The sequence below is a fragment of the Pseudorca crassidens genome, chromosome 6 (genome assembly GCF_039906515.1).
Source record: "Pseudorca crassidens isolate mPseCra1 chromosome 6, mPseCra1.hap1, whole genome shotgun sequence".
Classification (NCBI taxonomy): domain Eukaryota; kingdom Metazoa; phylum Chordata; class Mammalia; order Artiodactyla; family Delphinidae; genus Pseudorca; species Pseudorca crassidens.
This window is the reverse complement of record NC_090301.1, coordinates 62,011,003-62,031,594: the sequence shown is the minus strand read 5'-3', so window position 1 is coordinate 62,031,594 and position 20,592 is coordinate 62,011,003. Positions and strand designations below refer to the sequence as shown.

Here is a 20,592-nt window from a genome sequence, read left to right as displayed (position 1 = left end):
ATAGTCGAATAGACATACAAGAATAGCAGACAAAATTGAAAACATCTCAAGTGTCCATCAGTGAGAAACTGGTTAAATAAATTGTGGTTTATTCATACAATGGCATACTCTGCAGAAGAAAAAAGAATAGAAAGTTTTCTATGTGCTAATGTGGAAAAATCTCAAAAATATATTAAGTATCCCAAGGCAAGGTGTGCTTATATTAAATGAAAATAGAGGAAAAATAATGGTACTCATATTTGCTTGTGTGTGTGTATGTATGATACTCTGGAAAAATACGTTAAGAATTATGGTCAGTTCTTACCGAGGAGTTGGGTTAGTGAGTTTGAGATTAGGATAGAAGGGAAAAAAGAATGGTGGAGAGACTTTTTTAAAAACAGTATCTTTTTATACTTCTAGATTTTAAATAGTATAAATATACCACTGCAATAATTTATAGAAAAAAAGTATTTAGTTTTTGAACAGGTAATGTATTCACATTTTTTTAAATTCAAAAGGTACAAGAAGGTATTCTATGGAAAAAAATCTCTGTTTACCCCTTTCACTAGCCACTTGATTGCTGCCCAGTTGCTATCAGTTTCCTCTGTATTATTCCAGAGACATTTTATGCATATACAAGAAATATGTGTGTGTGGGGAGGGTGTATTTTTTTTTTTCTTTTAGTCCTCTTTTTATACATTGTTCTTCAGCTTGCATTTTTTTTCCCTTAAGAGTGTATCTTGGAGATCATTTCATATTCAATGCATGAAGACCTTCCTCATTTTGTCTTACAGTTTCAGAATATTTCATGTATGATGTACCAGGATGTATTTAATTAGTCCCCTATTAATAAACATTTGGGTTATTTCTAGTCCTTTGCTATTTACAAATGATACCGCAATGAATGATAGTATGCACAAGTTATTTTGCATGTTTTTGATTGTATTTGTAGGATAAATTCTTAGAAGTAGCTGAGTAATATTCCATTGTATATGTGTACCACATTGGGAAGCTGCTGTATAGCACAGGGAGCTCAGCTCAGTGCTCTGTGATGACCTAGATGGGTGGGATGGGGTGGCGATGGGAGGGAAGTCCAAGAGGGAGGGGATGTATGTATACATATAGCGCTGACTCACGTCGTTGTACAGCAGAAACTACCACAACTTTGTAAAGCAATTATACTCCAAAAAAAAAAAAAGTTTATGCACACACACACAAAAATCCTTAGAAGTGATTTGCTGTTTCAGCATTTGCATACTTTTGTAGTTTTGATGGTTATTGCCAGAGTGCCTTTCATTGAAGTTGTACCAATTATGTTAACACCAGTGATGTGTGAAAGTTTCCCTGTACTTGTGTCTACTTAGTGTGTTATCATACTATTTAGTCTTTGCCTCTAGATCTTTGGTCTAGGTAAAATAGCTCAATGTAGTTTTTTTTTTTAAGGTTGTTTCAATTTATATTTTTCCTAAGGTTGAGCATTTTCCTTATGCAGAGCCATTTAGTTTTCTTTACTATGACCTACTTGTTACATGCTGCTTTTGAAAATAATTAGGAAATGAAAATGACTGGGAAAATCATTTAGTATCTGAGCTTTAAAAAAGTATCTCATTATTTTTTCTTTGTGTAGAATAATCTGCCACTCTCATCTGTTTTGTCCAAGTCAAATGATAGGGAGGAATGAGAAACTTTTCTTTCATTTTTTTCTTCTTTTATAAATTTTTCCTCAGGTTTCTTTCATTTTAGTGACCCACTTTTGGATTCAACATCTGCTTCATGAGAGGCCAAGTAATCCTGAAGTAGTCTGTGAATCCCAGGGGGAAAGATACATTTATGTAGATCTTTGTTCATTTTTATCCATTGTTGGATATCCTGTCATAAAGAAGATGAAAAAGTATTGCTATTTTCTTACCATTAGTAGTTTCCATTGTCTCAAGTTGTTTTTGTGCCTTACCTTAGAACATAAATGCCCTCTCTCAATAGAGCAGGAAGATATAACAGCTGTAAATATATATGCACAAAACAACAAAACCCCAAATTACATAAAGCAGAAATTGACAGAATTGAAAGAAGAAATAGACAATCCACAATTATACCTGGAAACTTCAGTGTTTTTTCTTAGTAATCAATAACAAGTAGATAGAAAATCAACAGGGATAAATGAGACCTGAATCATACTATCAGTCAGCTTGATATAATTGACATCTATAGAATACTCCACCAAACAATATCAGAATGCATATTTTTTACAAGTGCACATGGCCCATTCACCAGAGTGTACCATATGCCAAACCATAAAGCAAGTAGCAATAAATTTAAAAGAATTGAAATCACAAAACATGTTTTCTTACCACACAGAATTAAATTAGAAGTCAGTAAAAGAAAGAAATATATAAATCCCCAAATGTGTGAGAATTAAGCAGCACACTTCTAAATAACTTATGTATCAAAGCAGAAATCACGTAGAAATCAGAAAACACGTAAACTGAGTGAAAATGAAAACACAGCATAGCAAAATTGTGAAATGCCCCTAAAATAGTTCTTGGAGAGGTACATACAGCTTCAAATGCTTATATTTAAACAGAGGAAAGGTCTAAAATCTTTTTTTTTTTTTTTTGCGGTACGTGGGCCTCTCACTGTTGTGGCCTCTCCCGTTGTGGAGCATAGGCTCTGGACGCGCAGGCTCAGCGGCCATGGCTCACGGGCCCAGCCGCTTCACGGCACGCGGGATCTTCCCGGACCCGGGCACGAACCCGTGTCCCCTGCATCGGCAGGCGGACTCTCAACCACTGCGCCACCAGGGAAGCCCAGGTCTAAAATCATTTATCTAAATTGTTACTTTATGAAACTAGAATAAGAGTAAATTAAACCCAAAACAAGTAAAAGAAAGGAAATTACAAAAATCAGAGCAGAAGTCAATGGATAGTAATGGAGAAACAGTAGAGAAAATCAATTAGTTCAAAATCTGGTTCTTTGCAAAGATCAATAAAATGGATACACCTAAATGTCAGGAGCTCAGCTGAGCTGGGAGAGAGAGAACTGAGCTGCTAGGTACTGGAGTGGCTGATTAAAGCAGGAAGCCACAAATGAAAGAGTTAAACCTTTAACCACTTACTGTGATAGTATAATCAAGAGGCTAAAATCAGAGAAAATGCTGATTCCCCGTTCCATCACCTTCATAGAATGAAATGATGTACCGGTTAAGGATCAGGTGGATCAGCACAAATGTGGGAATCTGTTAAGGGAGCCGCAAACAGAAGTTTTTTGCAGTGTTATGAACTCTGAGGTGGAGAGGAGGGTGAAGGGGTAGGGATAGGAGTGGAAAAGTCCTGGGTACTGAGTCAGAGTGGGGAAAAGTTTCTTAAAGGTTTCAGCTTTTTCCCTTAATAAGCTGGCCTTGGCAGAAGTGTCAAAGTGACCCCTGCCCAAGGCCTCAGATAGAGGGGCCTAGGAATAAAGGCGCCAGGCCTGGGAATGTAAATGTGTGAAAGAGCATGACTGGCCAGGGGGCCTGAGACCATGATTGCAGATCCCTTCAGAGACTGCAGTGCACTGACTGTGTGCCAAGTCTGGTGGAGGGAGGACAGTTTTCACCATGAGACCTGCAAAGTAAAACCTTTTTGATTATCTGTGGTTAGACCTGAAAAAACACATATAGGTTTTTTGTTGTCTTTTTTTTTGTGTGGTACGCGGGTCTCTCACTGTTGTGGCCTCTCCCGTTGCAGAGCACAAGCTCCGGACGCTCAGGCTCAGCGGCCATGGCTCACAGGCCCAGCCGCACCGCGGCGTGTGGGATCTTCCCGGACCGGGGCACGAACCCGTGTCCCCTGCATCGGCAGGCGGACTCTCAACCACTGCACCACCAGGGAAGCACACATAGGTTTTTAACCAGGAACTAGACTCCTCACTAGATTGCTATGGGAAAAAAAAAAAGAAGAGAGAGAGAGAAGATACAAATTACCAATATCAGGAATGAAGGAGGAAACGTTCCTACAGAACCATAAGAGAATATTATGAATAACATTTGCAAACAAACTTGATAACATCTATAAAATGAACAAATTCTTTGAAAGATACAAATTACTAAAACTGACTCAAGAAGAAATAGAAAATTTTGAATAGATCTATATTGAGTAAGGAAATTGATTTAGTTATTAAACTTCTACAATTATTATCCTGCCAAAAAATGAGATCAACAACTTTATAACAACAAAGATAACATCATGATGAATTCTATGAAAAATTTAAGGAAGAAATTTTATCAATATTATATAAACTCTTGGCAAACAGAGGAAGAAGAGACACTGCATACTCATTTTATGAGGCCAGTTTTACTAATACCCAGTCCAGGCATCATGAGAAAAGAAAACTACAAACCCATATCTCTCATGAACATAGAAGCAAAAGCCTTAATAAAATATTACCAGTAAAAAGGATAATACACCATGACCAAATGGGTTTATCCTAGGAATGCACATTGGCTCAACAACAATAAAAGATCAATAAACTTAATTCACCATATTAATAGAATACATTTTTTAAAAGCATATGATCATCTCAGTAGCCATTTGACAAAATCTAACACCCTTTCATGGTAAAAAAAAAAAAAAACACCAAAAAAAGGAATAGAAGGGAAAGTCTGATAAAGGGCACCTATGAGAAACCCATAGCTAATATCATATTTAAAAGTGAAAGATAGAAAGCTTGCCCACAAAGATAAGAAATAAGGCAAGGATGTCTGCCCTCTTCCTGTCTTTTAAGCACTATATTGAAGGTTCTAGAAAGAGCAGTTAGGCAAGAAAAAGAAATAAAAGGCATCCAGATTGGAAAGGAAGAGGGAAAACAATCTCTGTTTGCAAATTAGATGATCTTGTTTGTGGAAAATTGTAAGGAATCTCTCAAAAGCTATTAGAGCTAATAAACGAGTTTAGCAAGGTTGTAGGATACATGATAAATGTACAAAAAAAGTCAGTTGTGTTTCTGTGCATTAGCAATGAGCAGTCTGAAAATGAAATTAGGAAAATAGGGTGATGGAAATATTCTGGAATTAGATAGTGGGTGATGGTTGCACAATTTTGTGAATATACTAAAACTCACTAAATTGTTCATTTTAAAAGGATGAATTTTATGGTATACAAATTATATCTCAAAAAATATATTGAGAAATTATTGTATCCAGAATATATCAGGAACTCAATAATAAAAAAGCAAAAGATACAAAGTGAGCAAAAAATTTGAATAGGGCACACTTCTCATCAGAATGTATATGAATGACCAACAGTACATGAAAAGCTGTTCAACATCATTATTGTTTAGAGTAGAAATTAATGTTACAAGTGTTGGTGAGGATCTGGAGTACCTGACACTCTTCAGTCATTTGCTGGTGGGAATGCAAAATGGTATAGTCAAATTTGGAAGAAGTTTGACAGCTTCTTTAAAAAGTTAAGCATACTTACAGTACAACCCCCAAATAAATAGGTGTCTACCAAAATAAATGAAAACTTATGTCCACATAAAGACTTTTATATGAATGTTCATAGCAGACTAATTTGTAGTAGTTAAAAACTGGCAACAACCCAGAATTCCATCAACAAGCAAATGCATGAACAAAATGTGGTGTATTCATTCAGTGGAATACTACTCAGCATTAAAAAGGAATGGACTGCTGATACACGCAATAACACGAATGAATCTAAAAATACTGCGCTAAGTGAAAGAGGCCAGGTACAAAAGACTACATACTGTATGATTCCATTTATATGGAATTTTTAAAAATCCCCAAACTGTAATGGCAGATTATAGTTGGCAGAAAGCAGATAAGTGGTTGTTTGGGGCCAGGAGCAGGGGCTGGAATTGATTGCAGAAGAGCACCAAGGAACTTTTTCAGGGGATGGAATTGTTCTAAAACTTTATTGTAGCAGTGGTTGCATGAGTATACATTTTCCAAAATTCATCAGACTTAAAGTGGGTGAATTTTATGGTATGTAAGTTATACCTCAGTAAAGTTAGTTTTTAACATGCCTTATTAATGTATCTATACAAATGGGGGATTTGTGGCCTCATTTCTAGTGATTTAAAAAATCAGCATCTTTTTCAGCCTGCATATCATTTTGCTTTTTCATCTTTATTTCTTTTTTTATTTTGGCTGTGCTGCACAGCTTGTGGGATCTTAGTACCCCAACCAGGGATTGAACCTGGGTCTCAGCAGTGAAAGCGCCAGAGACCTAACCTCTGGACCGTCAGGGAGTTCCCCTTTATTTCTTCTTTATAGCATATTTCAGAATTTTGTACTTAATCCACACAATTAGTTGTTTTGCAAACAGATGTTTGTCGAATGTCTGCTATGTGCCAAGCACCGGGAGGACAGAGCCCCTACTCCCGGGGACTACTCCCACAGTCTTAGAGGACAGGCTAATTTATTTTTAAAGTAGAAAGTATAAATGTAAGAACTGAAGTGTTTACACAGTATAGACGTACTAATTTTATCTCGGTGGAACTAGGTAGTCTAAGGTGTCATTAAGTGGGGTCAGGAAAGGCTTCCCTGAGGAGCTGGAATTTGAAGGATGTTAGGAATTAATTGATCCAGTGGACAGGGGAAAGTAGACTAACCTGCCTCCTAAATGGATTTTCAGTTAAATAAAGAGGGGTGGGGGGTATACTTTGGTGTTTACAAGACTAACAAACTCCTTTAAAAATCAGCTTTCAAGATGTGAGTCCTTGGATCATTGATTCCACTGGTTCTGTTATTACTGAGTAGAGCTTCAGATTACCTGGCAGTTAGAGCTCTCAAGTTTTTACAAACTTCACCCTCTTTTTAAAACTGACTTTGTTTCACACCCATTCAGGGTCTAGGCAAATGATTTAGCACTGTCTGTCGTGAATTCCATGTTTTCGCTATTGTTCTTCTTTATCCACACTGACAGTCTATGTCTTTTTAACTAAAAGTCACTTTCCCTTTGCGCCAAATTAACATTTGCTTTCATAGAGTAGCTAGGTGCTATAGGCTATATTCATCAGATATGTGAAAACACTATTTTTAAAATAAACGTATAAATGAAGCAGATGCTATGGCACTTGGAAGTTAAATTTCAAAGAGAAACATTCTGGGAATATAGGATATAACAGCTTGGAACCTTTTCTCTCTTCTTTGCTCCTCTTACTCCCCTCACTTTATTTAGTTGACTCAGTTAAGAAAGTTTTCTTACTATCCAGAAGTAATTGATGAGAATGACACTTTAAATATCTATAATGCGAAATGTTCATGATGAAATGTCTTGAGAATTTTCTATTTCATATCTAAAAGGAAGAAGAAGAGTTTTCAGTTCTTTCCAGCTGCCTGGGACTTCTGCCAACATTTTACCAAACAGAACATCCATTCATCAGTGCCTCCTGTCTGGATTGGCCAGTTCCAGCATTTGATATTATATCTCAGTGGTGTTTTGAGATAAATTCATTTACTGAAAGACATGCCGAACAAGGAAAGGTATGTAAAAAGAGCAATACTCACTTGCTATAGTGGTGACATGCTAATAGGTAAGAGAATAATGAAGAATTTAAAATTTCAGGTAATCTAGTCTTGGCAGTATTTATTAAACTAATTATTTTGAAAAAATGGTTTGCTTATATTTATTTATGAGTGTAAAAGCAGAAATGTTTCAGTTAACAAAACTAAGGTATAGTATGTTACTTTTAGTGTGTTTTAGGTCATCAGGTTTTTATTGAATACCTTAAATAGTCATAGCACTAGATTTGGAAGGTACAAAGGAATTTTAAGATAGACAAGGAACTTGTAAGCTTATTGGAAAGAGGACTGTCACATAAAAATTAAAGATTTGGACTTGCACATCTAAAACATCATGTCTTTAACTATAAAATTTGCTGACTCTATGCTGCCAGCTCGATGGGTAAAGGTGTTGTGTTGGGGATGAGGGAATTGGAAAGGTGGAGTGCAGGCAGTGGTGGGTGGCTCTTAGTGCCATGGTTTGGTGCTCAGACTTTCTTCTATATAGAATTACAGTTTTTGAGAAATGGAATAATATGATGAAAGTAGTGTTTTAGGGAGGTAATTTTTGTGGCTTTTTTAGTAAGTAAAATTGATGTTATGGAGAAAGGGAAACCAAAGATTATTTAGTGGTGAAGAAAATCTGGATTATTGTTTTGATAGCCAGCAGAAATTAGACAGAATGTAACCAATGCAAGACACATTTGAGAAAAATTTATAGTCCTTGGTGACCAAGTGTACATGACTTTAAAATCTTGAACTCAAGTCATCAGAAGAGTAGTAACTAGTATACATAGTTCCGATAGGAACCTGCTCCTGCTTAAAAACCACTGACGATGGATGTCCCATTGGCTATGGAGAAAGACAGGAATCTTTACATGGCATTCACCATCTTGCTTGCCTTTCTAACTTCATTTCATACCACTTCCCAGCCACCACCTTGCTTAAACCACGAAAGAATATTTCTTAAGTATGCTATGCATTTTTAAAACATCTGTGCTATTGCTTATTGCTGTTACTTTTATTTAAAGCAATCTTCCTACTGTTTTCCTGTTAATCACCCATGAAGGCTTTGCTAAGATAAATGTTACCTCTTCTATAAAGCTGTATCTGAGAGTCCATCTCCCTCTATTATGTATGATAGTACTTTTGCCACTGTTTCTAATAGTTGCCATGTTTATCACTTTTGTTTGTTTAATGTGTCTGAATGGGGACTCCACAAGGCAAAAATTGTTTCTTGTTTATTCTTGAATCCCTAGTTCCTGGAAAGTGCCTGATATAGACTAGTCACCTAATAAATATTTGTGAAACAATTAAATGGTGGATTAATGTCATTGGGAGAAATAGAACTGATGAAAGGGGAACCGATTTCAGGAAAAACGAGAATTTTAATTTAATGTCAAAGGAACAATAGAAAAATTAGTATTTCAGATGGAGGTTGTCACTAGACTTAATTCTTAAAACATTGAAGTGAATAACAAAGGCAAGGTAAGCATAAATAATAAATGTCTCTGCTTTTGTTCATTTTCAATTGAAATCCTTAAAGAGATATTATCTCATTTTATACTTTTTTTAAAAGGAAAGGAAAATTGAAGAAGTTAATGAACCTTGTGTACTATGTATAAAAATATTTTCCTATCTAGTAATTGCTTTATTCACAATTATAGCTATAATCTGAAGTTATATTTTGATGTCTGAAAACCTATGAGGAATGTCTTGGAGTAAGAGTTGGGTATTATTGTAGAACCAGGACAGGAGAAAAAGTGATGAGCATACTTAAAATTATTTTTTCTTCATATGTGCCATGGGATAAGCAATAGATAAAAACGAAATCACTTGATAGTATAAGAATAAGCCTACCTTTTTAGATGAATGATTATTGTTGTGAATATTGATAGAAAATAAGAATTTACCATTTAAATATATTTCATCTTTTTGTAAAATTGAGTGATAACTATTTGTTTTAGAGTCAGAACAGTAGATATTTATGCTTATGCAGAATTTTTATGTTATTTGAATGCACCCCTATCTGACCTGCATCCCTACACTTGTCCCTTCACTCTGTTCTATCTCTAACCTCAACTCTGTCCATTTGTCAACCAGATTTCTTTTTAACCAGCAACTTTAAATTTGAACAGAGAGACTTAGATAAATATAAACAGTGATTGGAGCTGAATAGTGCAACAGCTTCCCTTGAAAGATAGTCTGAATTACTGCTTCTCCTTTCTTGTAACAGCTAAGATTCTTTGATTGCAAACAGTTTGGTTGCAAACCTCTGGTCTGTTTTCTCTGAAGCGCTACTGCTAGATGACTCCATCTCAGCTACTTTCCTTCCCTATATATATGCTCCAAATTCAGATTCCTGGGAGAGAGAATCTGACTGGCCTAATTTGCATCATATGTATACCCCTGTGATGGTGCAGGATCTTGTGATGGGGCAACCCCATCAGATCTGTATGGAGCAGGAAAAGAGGTTATTTTCCAAAATAAGTCATAATGCTGTCAATGTAGGAAGGCAGATGAGGTTGCCAGACAAATTGGAAAAAACGAACACTGGTGGCCCGCTACCTTCACATCTTACCTCCCCAGCACATAGACATCCTTCTTCTCATTCACAGAGTTTCATTTCTTCCCCTGTTTAAAATGATGTAACTGTTCCCTTTACAACCACAGATGCAGCCACCATTTCCCAAATACCTAACCTGAAGTCACATCCTATAGTTATATCATCAAGCTTCCCTGAATCCAGAGGAGATGTCCATTCCTTCTGTGATTTATTGTTCTTACACCCCAACGGCCTGGAAATTTTTAATTAGCACGTACTCACCCTGAATTCAGTAGTAGAAGAAAGGAAAAGAGAATGAAAAATATTGCAAAAATATATGCCACAACAAGCAAGAAAATTTTAAATTAGTCATAAAACTGTAGCTAATATACAGTCAAATATGTGACTTTCTTCTTTCACCTTCTTTGACCAGCACCTCAACTGGTTGGATTTATTTGAACAAAGATGTGATCCAAACTTTATTCTGAGAGGTCTGAGCTCAGTGATTTGTCCTGTCATGCTTATATAAGACTGTACTAGTTTTGTGTGAAATGTTTACCTTTCAAGCATGAACGCGCTAGGGGTGGGGGTGGGGTGTATCTCTGAGTTTCAAACATACTGATACAGGAGGTATTTCTATTTTATTTGATGAGGTCACTCCCTCCAGACAATACTGTAAGCCATTCCCTTTCTTTTCCGAGTGGTATTAGGGAAGCTAGAGTGGTCAGATGACATTTAGTTTTTAATTCAGTGGAACTATTATTATGTCCCTTGTTGGCAGATAGCACACAGCCTCCTTACAATAGTACTGAAACCACAGAAGAGTCCAGAATAGCAGGGAAACAGAAATTAAAGACTGAATTTTTAGGTCTAATTATGAGAGATGCCACCCTCTGGTTCCCAAACCTGTGCACTCCATCTGTAAGAGAACAGTCAATCACCCTTATGTACTAGTTGCTTTTTTAGGTCGTATACCTCATTCTGTAGGAGCATATACCTCATTCAATAGGTGTTTCCCTCTAGTGGGTACCATCTAAAAATTCATCAGCAAAGTAGTTCATCATTTAAAAGACCAGTGATTTTTTTCAGATGATTGACTATATGTTAAGATCAGTTGATTCCATAGACATCCACCTATTGTGTTACATCTTTCTTTATGAAGAAAATTCTTTGATTAGAGACCATGTGGTGTGTGCTACTGGGTAATTTACAACCTAATCTGGATAAGTATCAAGTTCAATGAGGAGAAATTGCTGTTCCTTCCACTGATGGAAGGGTTCCATATATAATGAACCCGTTACAGAATATGCAGTCTTTGGAGTCCGAAGTTGGGCACTGAGTATTGGCAAACAGCATATTGTAAGCCCATATATTGTCCTTATCCTTGCTTCCATGGCTGCTTTATCCATGAACATATTGATAAACACCAAGCTGGATACTTAGTTATTAGACTGATTTAGATGGATTATGGCTATAAGTAATGTGAGATGATCACCACGTGAATTGCCAGCCTCCATACTGTTTCTTAAGATAATAGATTCATACTACATTTTATCTGGTTTAAGTGTTAATGAAGTAGCATCTAGAAAAAAAATTAATGCTATTTCCAGTATTTTTATATAACTGCAAAAAATGAACAAAATACCCTGTAGGGAAATTTAACTAATTTGTTTTTTTTTTTTCACACTTACTGAGAAAATTTATGAAAAGAGTTGTAGCCCCAGCACTTATGGATACAAAAGATCTTAACAGCTTGAGGTGTAAGATTTTTCATCTTCTAGGAATGAAAGATTATAAAGTATTGAAATAGAAATATGAATTATAACCATGATCTTCCCTAAAGAAAAAGCCAATGAATTGTTTGTTTATCTAAGAAAGGTCAAAAACTTGGTTTTGAAAAATGTGTATAACTGTTTAAAATTATGTATTAAGAATATTTAAAAACAAGTACATCTACGTATATTTTCCATGCATGCTTAGTTATATTTAATATTTTTCTTTTAAAGTAATAACAAATTTCAATGTTTTAGGTGCTTAGTCTAAAAACTCACATCATGTTTTAATTGAAAATTACATTAAAATAGAGAATCATAATTGTTGAAGTACTATTTTAGTCATTTGTAAAATGGAAATGGGAAGAGTGTTAATAAAGAAAATAAGCCACATTCTTGGAGACAGATTTTCTTTTCTTTAAAAAAAAAAGGCCTTTTAAAAAATAAATATTTTGTGTTAGTGACTTAAATACATAGGACTAATGAATATTTTTGAATAATGTTTTAGGCCTTGCTTATCCAAGAGTCAAGATGGAAATTGCCACACCTACTACAGTTGCCTGAAAATTATAACACCATCTTCCAGTACTACCACAGAAAAACCTGTAGTGTCTGCACCAAGGTTCCTAAAGATCCTGCCGTTTGCCTTGTTTGTGGTACTTTTGTATGCCTGAAAGGACTTTGCTGCAAGCAACAAAGTTACTGTGAATGTGTATTGGTAAGCAAGAGTAAATCACATGGAAATGTGGTATATATGGTCAAGCCAGCTCTTCAAATTTAACTAGTCTTTGAATTAAATACACAATACATATAAGGATCTTGTTTTCGTCGTTGTTGTTGTTTTATTTATTTATTTTTAACATCTTTATTGGGGTATAATTGCTTTACAATGGTGTGTTAGTTTCTGCTTGATAACAAAGTGAATCAGTTATACATATACATATGTTCCCATATCTCTTCCCTCTTGCGTCTCCCTCCCTCCCACCCTCCCTATCCCACCCCTCCAGGCAGTCACAAAGCACCGAGCCGATATCCCTGTGCCATGCGTCTGCTTCCCACTAGCTATCTACCTTACGTTTGTTAGTGTGTACATGTCCATGACTCTCTCTTGCCCTGTCACAGCTCACCCTTCCCCCTCCCCATATCCTCAAGTCCGTTCTCCAGTAGGTCTGTGTCTTTATTCCTGTCTTACCCCTAGGTTCTTCATGACATTTTTTTTTCTTAAATTCCATATATATGTGTTAGCATACGGTATTTGTCTTTTTCTTTCTGACTTACTTCACTCTGTATGACAGGCTCTAGGTCTATCCAGTAGAAGGGTAAAAACAAAAACAATGACAACAACAAAAAAACACCTGGGGTTTTATTTAAGTGGGTAAAACTTTTCCTAAGTGCAGCTTCAGTTCCTCTCCCTAATCCCGCTGCCCTTTAATGGTATATATGTTCAGATGTTGTGCTGTGAAACAGCAGTCATATATGCTGTTGTAGACACTAGCCTCTGAATTAGGTTTAGGTTAGCTCTTAATTGATTTCCTAGGTAATCCTTATCCAAATTCCTCCTCATGTATTGTTAATAAAGTATTAAGAATGAGTTAATAAATTTAACTTAGGTGAAATCTGATTTTAAAACATTTAAATATTTCTGTGTTATTTAGAAGACAAGGCATTCTTGATTTTCTTATAAAGTCCATTTGATTATGAAGTTCAGTCATATATTTTTAATTTTTTAGCATTCTCAGAACTGTGGTGCTGGAACAGGGATTTTCCTTTTGATCAATGCATCAGTGATTATCATCATTCGAGGGCACCGCTTCTGTCTCTGGGGTTCTGTGTATTTGGATGCTCATGGAGAGGAAGACCGAGATCTTAGGTTAGATGTGCATGGATATATCCACATGTTTTATTGAAGTTTGGCCAGTAAGAATAATTTACCATTCCTGACTTTGTAATTATAATAATAATTATTTTTTTTATTTCTGGCAGTCATTAATTTAGAACTATTTCTATTTTGGGGGATATTTTCCCCATCATCATGTTAAAGAAATATGAAATAAACCAAATTACTATGTGAGATTTTTGCCATAACGAATCTATTTTTAAAAATGTGTGTGAAATCTTCATTGTATTATATTACTTTTAATACTTTTTTTCCCTTTTTATTCTAGGCGAGGCAAGCCTCTCTACATTTGTAAAGAAAGATACAAAGTTCTTGAACAACAGTGGATTTCTCATACTTTTGATCACATCAATAAAAGATGGGGTCCACATTACAATGGGCTGTGACTCACCACCTTAGCATTGCATTATATCATTTTCATTAAGAATTTATCAACAATAAGCTTTAACTTAATTTGGGGGATTAACGCTTTTGCTGAGGGAAAGAAAGAAAACATACATTATAAAGCCTTTCCAAAATTAGGTGCTTGGTAATCACATTAATGGTATAATAATTTTTTTTTAAGTATATGGAGAACATAACAAGTAAGAAGTTAAACCATTCTTTAGTGGTCCTTTTTTTGTTTAAGTCCACAATTAATAAGAAGCACAACTTGTTGACAAAATCATTTAAAAATGATTCTCCCAACAATGCATATCTGCTATTCATTGATATTTAGAGTGGGTGTGATTTATTTAAAGTTTTACTGCTTCTTTATATCTGTGTATTTTAATTTGCATCTGCTAAACGTAATGCATCCTTTCCCTCTGCCATTCTTGTGTTGATTTGAGATTTTTGCTGTATGTAATTAGAAAAAAATGTAAAACATGATTTATGTGAAATACTGTATAGTAAAATTTGGTCTAATAGTAGAACTTTACATTTTTTTCTTATTGTGAGGAATCTGTTAAAAGTTTAAGGCTTTGCTGAAACTTAATTCATTCTCAGGAATTTCATAAATATTCTCCCCAGGTAAATAATTGAAATAGTTGTAAAATAAGTAGATAGCTGCTGTTAATATAATACAGTACATTTTGGGGGACATGTGTGGTTGGGGGAGTCCCTAAAAATCAAAATTTGCCATTTCATTTGGATGAATCACTTGAGGTAGTAACAAACAGATTTTATTATAAAATCAGAAGTTTTAAGAACATATACATGGCAGATTTTGATTCTCTGCATGCCCACCTTTTATTACCAACCAAGTTTTTTTGTTTAAATGATTGGATTGGAAAAATGCTCTGACTTCCCCACAAATGAAGCATAGTTCTGGAACTTTCCTTATCAGCTCAAGAGGTTCATCTGTATTGTATCTGTGCAGTGTTATCACTGCTATTTCTGCTCGGTTTCCTAAAAGGGAAGGAAAAGGGCTCAGTGGTGATGATCCTCATGAATGAGCTGTACATCTGCATTCTTGTTAGAAGCTGCTGTGAAAAGCAATTTATGTTTGTAGGGTTTTTAAGTTAGTAAGAATGAAAATGATTGAGCTAAAACCCACTCTGTACTTACAGAGGGAAGATGACAGAAAAGCATGTGATATATTGCTACCAAAATTTTTCTTCCAAATGATTCAATAATTTGATGATTATTTAATATATAGTGCTATCAAGCAATTCCTGGTACTTTGGACTTCCACGGCTTGTTATATAAAATTACATTTTTACATGTAAAAATAAACTAAAAAACATCTAATGATAAACTATAAAAATAAAGTCAGATCTGTGTTCTAAAAATTATTGAATGATGACATGATATTACAGGATATAAAAGTGGACATTAAATGATGGCCTTGCATTCAAACAGAAGAGTAAATATTCAAATATGTTCAAAAAGTCAAAAAATTACCTATAGCTCTACAATAAAAATACAATATGGAAGTAGCTTGCTATTTTTATATACATTTCCAAAATATTAAGGTAACTTTCTGAAAGACTAGAATGATTCTGTTGAATTAAACAGCTGTTCTTTCCAACACATTGGTACTTTTTAAAATACTGTATCATAAGTTCAGCCTGTCTTATTTTTTGCATCCGTCATTATGGATACCAGACCAGATACTTTTGTTCTTCAGGTGTGGTTGAAGAACAAAATGCTAATTTACATCTCTAGTAAATACTGTTACAGGATTCATGAACTTGAATAATTATACAGTTTGAAACTCTGATGCTATATATACATGGTATAATGTACTCAGACTTTGGTTACTACATATTTAAAATGGAATGTTTTATGGTTGTGCATACGGATGTGAAGTGAAAATATTAGCCTTAACATTAAAATTTGGGTATTTGATAGTGTTTATTTTGATATTGGTGAATTAGTCACCAGTAAAATTTTAAAAAGCACTTGGTTGAAAATTGTACTTGAATTACATACATGCATGCTGCTAAACTAGAACTTTAATTTTTTCCCCATAACTTTTATAAGTCCCATTTATAAACCCACTTTTAAAAATAACAGGTCCAAGTTAGAGTGATGTGTGTATATTATTCAAAAAAATGTACTGGTGTGATACCTTGTATGAATGATCATTTAAATACAGTACATTACTGTAGAAGCTAAATCAATCTTTATAAGCAAGCAGAAATTACGAAACTAGGAATAATCAACATTGTAAGATATGTTAATAAAAACCTACTGTCATTTGGTTTGTGAAAGGTCCTTAAAATGTTTAATTCTTACATGTTTTTCTTTTTTTTCAAAGATGTTGACAATAATATGTGTAAGTGAGCATAGATGAAAAGATCAAAGCGTAACATCATAGTTGCTGTAAGGTGGAGTTAATATAAAGGGTTTGGTTTTCCTTTAACCACTTATTTACAGAGCTAGTTCCTGATTCTTCTGTCTTTGTCTCATAACTAATGCAAAGCCTTTGCTAAGTGTTCTTTTAGAATCAGGAAATGGGTGAAGGGAGAGGAAATGGGTTTTTAGAGAAGGAAATGGATGTGCAGATCTGAAGAACACTGCTGTGGTCCTTTCTGCTTTCTGAGAATCCCCAGCTAAACTTAAGAAATCTGAAGGCTTTTATGATAATGTTTATTTTGATTGATCTGTATCTTGTTTGAATTGACAATCCTTGCCCCTACCCCTCCATCCTGTAGCTCACCAGCCAGTTATCAACTAGGAATCCATTTGTGTTCACAAACCTTTTTTTCTGTTTTATGTAATTTGATATTGATTTCTGTGACTTAGAAAAGATGCTGACTGAAAGCACCGAAGGCTTGGAGGTAACAGCAGTATTAGAGGAGGTGTGGCCCAAGGGTTTCTGTAACATCTCCAGGATTGTAACTGCTAACTCTCAAGTTCCTGTTGTTGGCTTGCATTTGAGGTCATGTTGAACAACAACGACAACAAAACAAAACAACATGGTTTTAACCACTAGAATCAAAACACAAAGACAAGGTGCATTCACTGGTGGTTATGCCTGACACTTGATGGTTAGTGGGAGAGCAGAAGACTTGTGACTGTCTCAGTCCCATTCACAGCACGTAGTTCTTTCCTTTAACGTTATGATCTGGCTGGTTGATATCAAGCATTGCTTAGTTCATCAGGGATGAGCTGAATGGCAACGTGATCACTTCTCTGTTCATGGCACTTCAAGCTCCCTTGGTAATGAGGCACATTAACTATGGAAGAGCTATTACCTACCATCCTAGTGTACAGTAATCAACTAGCAGTGGAGTGAAGCTAACTTCAACTGATGCAACACAATGAAAAGGCATAATGGGACCTTATGTAGAGCTGCCTTTGTGTGAGTTAAATCAATGTAAAATGGAGCAATACCAAAATTGATGCAGCCGAGCCCAAGAGCAGGCTAGAGAAGTAGAGTCAAGAGCACAAATAAATGCTTGAGGGGAAGAAAAAGGGACAAGAGAAAGGAAAAAAGTCTAGAGCAAAGAGGATTCATATCTGATTACCTCTTATTAGTGCAGAGAAGCAGGTAAGAGTTGATAGTGGAACAGGCCTAGTATATGTGGGAGCTTGAGTTAAATGTTTAGACATATGGTAGGAGAGAATAGGCTAGAAATAAAGAGAGGTACCACAGAAGTCATACTGAGAGCCCAGTAGGGTTAGAAGCCATAACATCTAAATGGAGCAATTAGAAAGGTTCTATGACTTTATAGGGCCCCTGAGATCAACAGGGTTTTTTTCTGATATCTGTTTATATTCACATGGTACATTTTAAGGCAATGGCTGCATTGGTCATACATAGTAGAAACCATAAAAAAGAGTTAAGAAGTAAAATGTACATCATACACTTATGTATATATATTTTTTACAGAGAGGTAAAAAGGCTTATAAAAAATCAATACGGTGTGGTTTTTAGTATACAGGTAAAGAATGGATTATCTTCTACATGATGATTAGGACCAGATTGAAAAGGAGAAGAGAGGCCGATAGGAAGAAAAGAAAAAAAAAAAAATCCTAGAAGGAAGGGTATTTTAAGAGAGAGAAACCAGTAAACATTAAGTGCTGTGGAGAGGTTAAGTGACATATAAGCTACAAAAGAATTCATTGTATTTTGGACTAAGTGATATCCGTGATGAGCATAGTTTTGATGAAATGGTAGCGGTAGAAGCCAAGGTATAGCTTCTGGAGGTGAGAAAGTAGAAAATTGACAATGAAGTAGAGGCGTAGAACACAATTTTCTAACTCTCCCTAGAGTGTCCAGGACTTATCCGTGTCTGCAGGACACCTGGTCATGTATGCATCAAAATCTACTCCCAATTGGCTTTTATTCTTATTCAGATGGTATGTTACCATCTGAGTCTAGGGCATAAAGTCAACAGAGCTGGGTTTGAATTACCTCTTTATCTCAGTATAGTTAGGAATATGCCCTTTTTCAAACAACAAAAACCTGGCTAAGCAATGGCTTGAAGAAGGAAGGGGTTTATTAGTTTCAAGTAAAAGGAAATTTGAAGGTAGGCAGACCAGAAAGGGGCATCTGCACAAGGAAATCATTATGGATCTAGGTTTCCTGTTTTTCTTTCCTACCTTGTTAGAGTGTATCATTCAACCTCATGGCTACTATGAGGATGAAAGCAAGATGACTGCTAACCTTGTTTTCCAGGCAGGAAAATAGGACAAAAGCTTCTTCCTAAGGTTTTGTCCTTTGTTTAGCAAGGGAAGTCCTTTCCCAGCACACTTTTACATATCATTAGTCTGATGGCCACTGTCAGATGGCCACTACTAAATGCAAAGAAATCTGGGAAGGTAAGTGTTTTGGCTTTTGAGCCCCAGTGCTAGAGAAATATAAGGGGAAAAACAGACTGAGTGGCTTTTAGATAGCTAATTCAATGCCTGCCACGCTTCGGTTTCTCATCTGTGCAGGGGAGACAATAGCTAACACGTGATTAAATGAATATAGACACTTCTGGATTCTAGTAATGGCAGATTAAGTGATTCCGACTGTTAGTTATCTATTGCTGTGTAACAAATTACCCGAAGATTAAAGTAGTACAACAGTGTTCGTTAGGTCACAGTTCCGTGGATCAGAAATCCAGGAGTAGCTTAGCTGGGTGGCTCTGGCTCAGAGTCTCTTACGAGGCTGCATTCAAGGTGTCAGCCAGGGCAGCGGTCATCTGAGGCTTCTGAGTGTCATATGGGTACTGTAAAGGAATCAAAATTATATAACTTTATCTCCAAGCTTCTCTTTTCTTATGTGACATTCGGGTCATTTTTTACAATGACCTTTACATTTCTTCAGATCAATGCCCTTCACTTTGGTTTTAGTTTTTCCAAAGGGGATACCCCTGGTGAATGACTATGTAGAGATGATTCCATCATCTTGTAGACCCAGGTCTACACATACTGATTGCTTGCCTTAAAATGGATGTTATAGGGAAGCAATTTCTCCTAAATGTTCTTGTTTATTTAAAGGAATAGCTGCTTCAAACAAATTAATTTCTCCCTTATTTTCCACTATTAATTACCTGTAAAATAAAAATAGTTTATTTTACCATTCTCATCTATGATATGGTTCTCATCTATGATATTACCATACAGTAACTCTGCTGTTAAAAAAATTCATCACATAATTTTACTTCTCCATAAGATGATATAAGCAGTAAGGTTCTTTCAGATGTGTGAGGGAAATTAAACTCTTGGTTCTTCTATGTCTTTTCTCCTATTTGGTGCTTGGGATACTGATTTTATTTTATAGAGGGAAATAAACAAGACTTCATGGTAGCTAGCAGGTCTGACTCCTATCACACATGTTTTTAGGCATTTCCGACCCTGTTTTGTAAGCTCACTGATATTTAGTCTGGCATGTTGGGGAAATTTTTACAACAAAAAGGTATTTTATCCTAACATTGGAGTACACTTCCCGTATCTCAGCTATCCCGTAATTCTCTTTTTTTTTTTTTTTTTTGCGATATGTGGGCCTCTCACTGTTGTGGCCTCTCCCGTTGCGGAGCACAGGCTCCAGACGCGCGCGGGCTCAGCGGCCATGGCTCACGGGCCCAACCGCTCTGCGCCATGTGGGATCTTCCCGGACCGGGGCACGAACCCGTTTCCCCCGCATCGGCAGGCGGACTCTCAACCACTGCGCCACCAGGGAAGCCCTATGCCGTAATTCTTCATACCAACTCCACTAGATGGCGCAGTAGAGCGAGCGCTAGATCAGGACCCTGAGTTGCTGGAGGGAGGAAAGCGAAGCCTGTCAACTAATTATACTAGTGATTGAGAAAAGCATTTGTGAAAGCACTTGCTCTGTTGCAAATAATCTGAAATGGATGAATAAAGAATGGGAGTGTCCCCAGTGGTCAGCATTTTTGACAAGATAGAAAGATGGGAGAACATTTGAAAATATGAGCACAATTTGAACAAATGCCTCTAAGGTGAGGTTGATTGTGTTATT

At 35.9% G+C, this 20,592-nt stretch overlaps 1 protein-coding gene across 9 annotated transcripts in view; it reads left to right on the top strand.

Annotated features, from left to right (window-relative positions):
• The window catches only part of UBR3 (ubiquitin protein ligase E3 component n-recognin 3), a 230,802-nt gene extending 214,415 nt beyond the window's left edge, over window positions 1–16,387 (top strand). For all 9 annotated transcript variants that reach the window (XM_067741589.1, XM_067741584.1, XM_067741585.1 and 6 more), the window contains 4 exons: window positions 7,280–7,459; window positions 12,303–12,512; window positions 13,525–13,664; window positions 13,960–16,387. In XM_067741589.1, coding sequence (XP_067597690.1) covers window positions 7,280–7,459; window positions 12,303–12,512; window positions 13,525–13,664; window positions 13,960–14,077 — 648 coding nt within the window. In that variant the 3' untranslated portion in view covers window positions 14,078–16,387. The remainder of the gene's footprint in view (window positions 1–7,279; window positions 7,460–12,302; window positions 12,513–13,524; window positions 13,665–13,959) is intronic.
• Window positions 16,388–20,592: the final 4,205 nt, after the last annotated feature.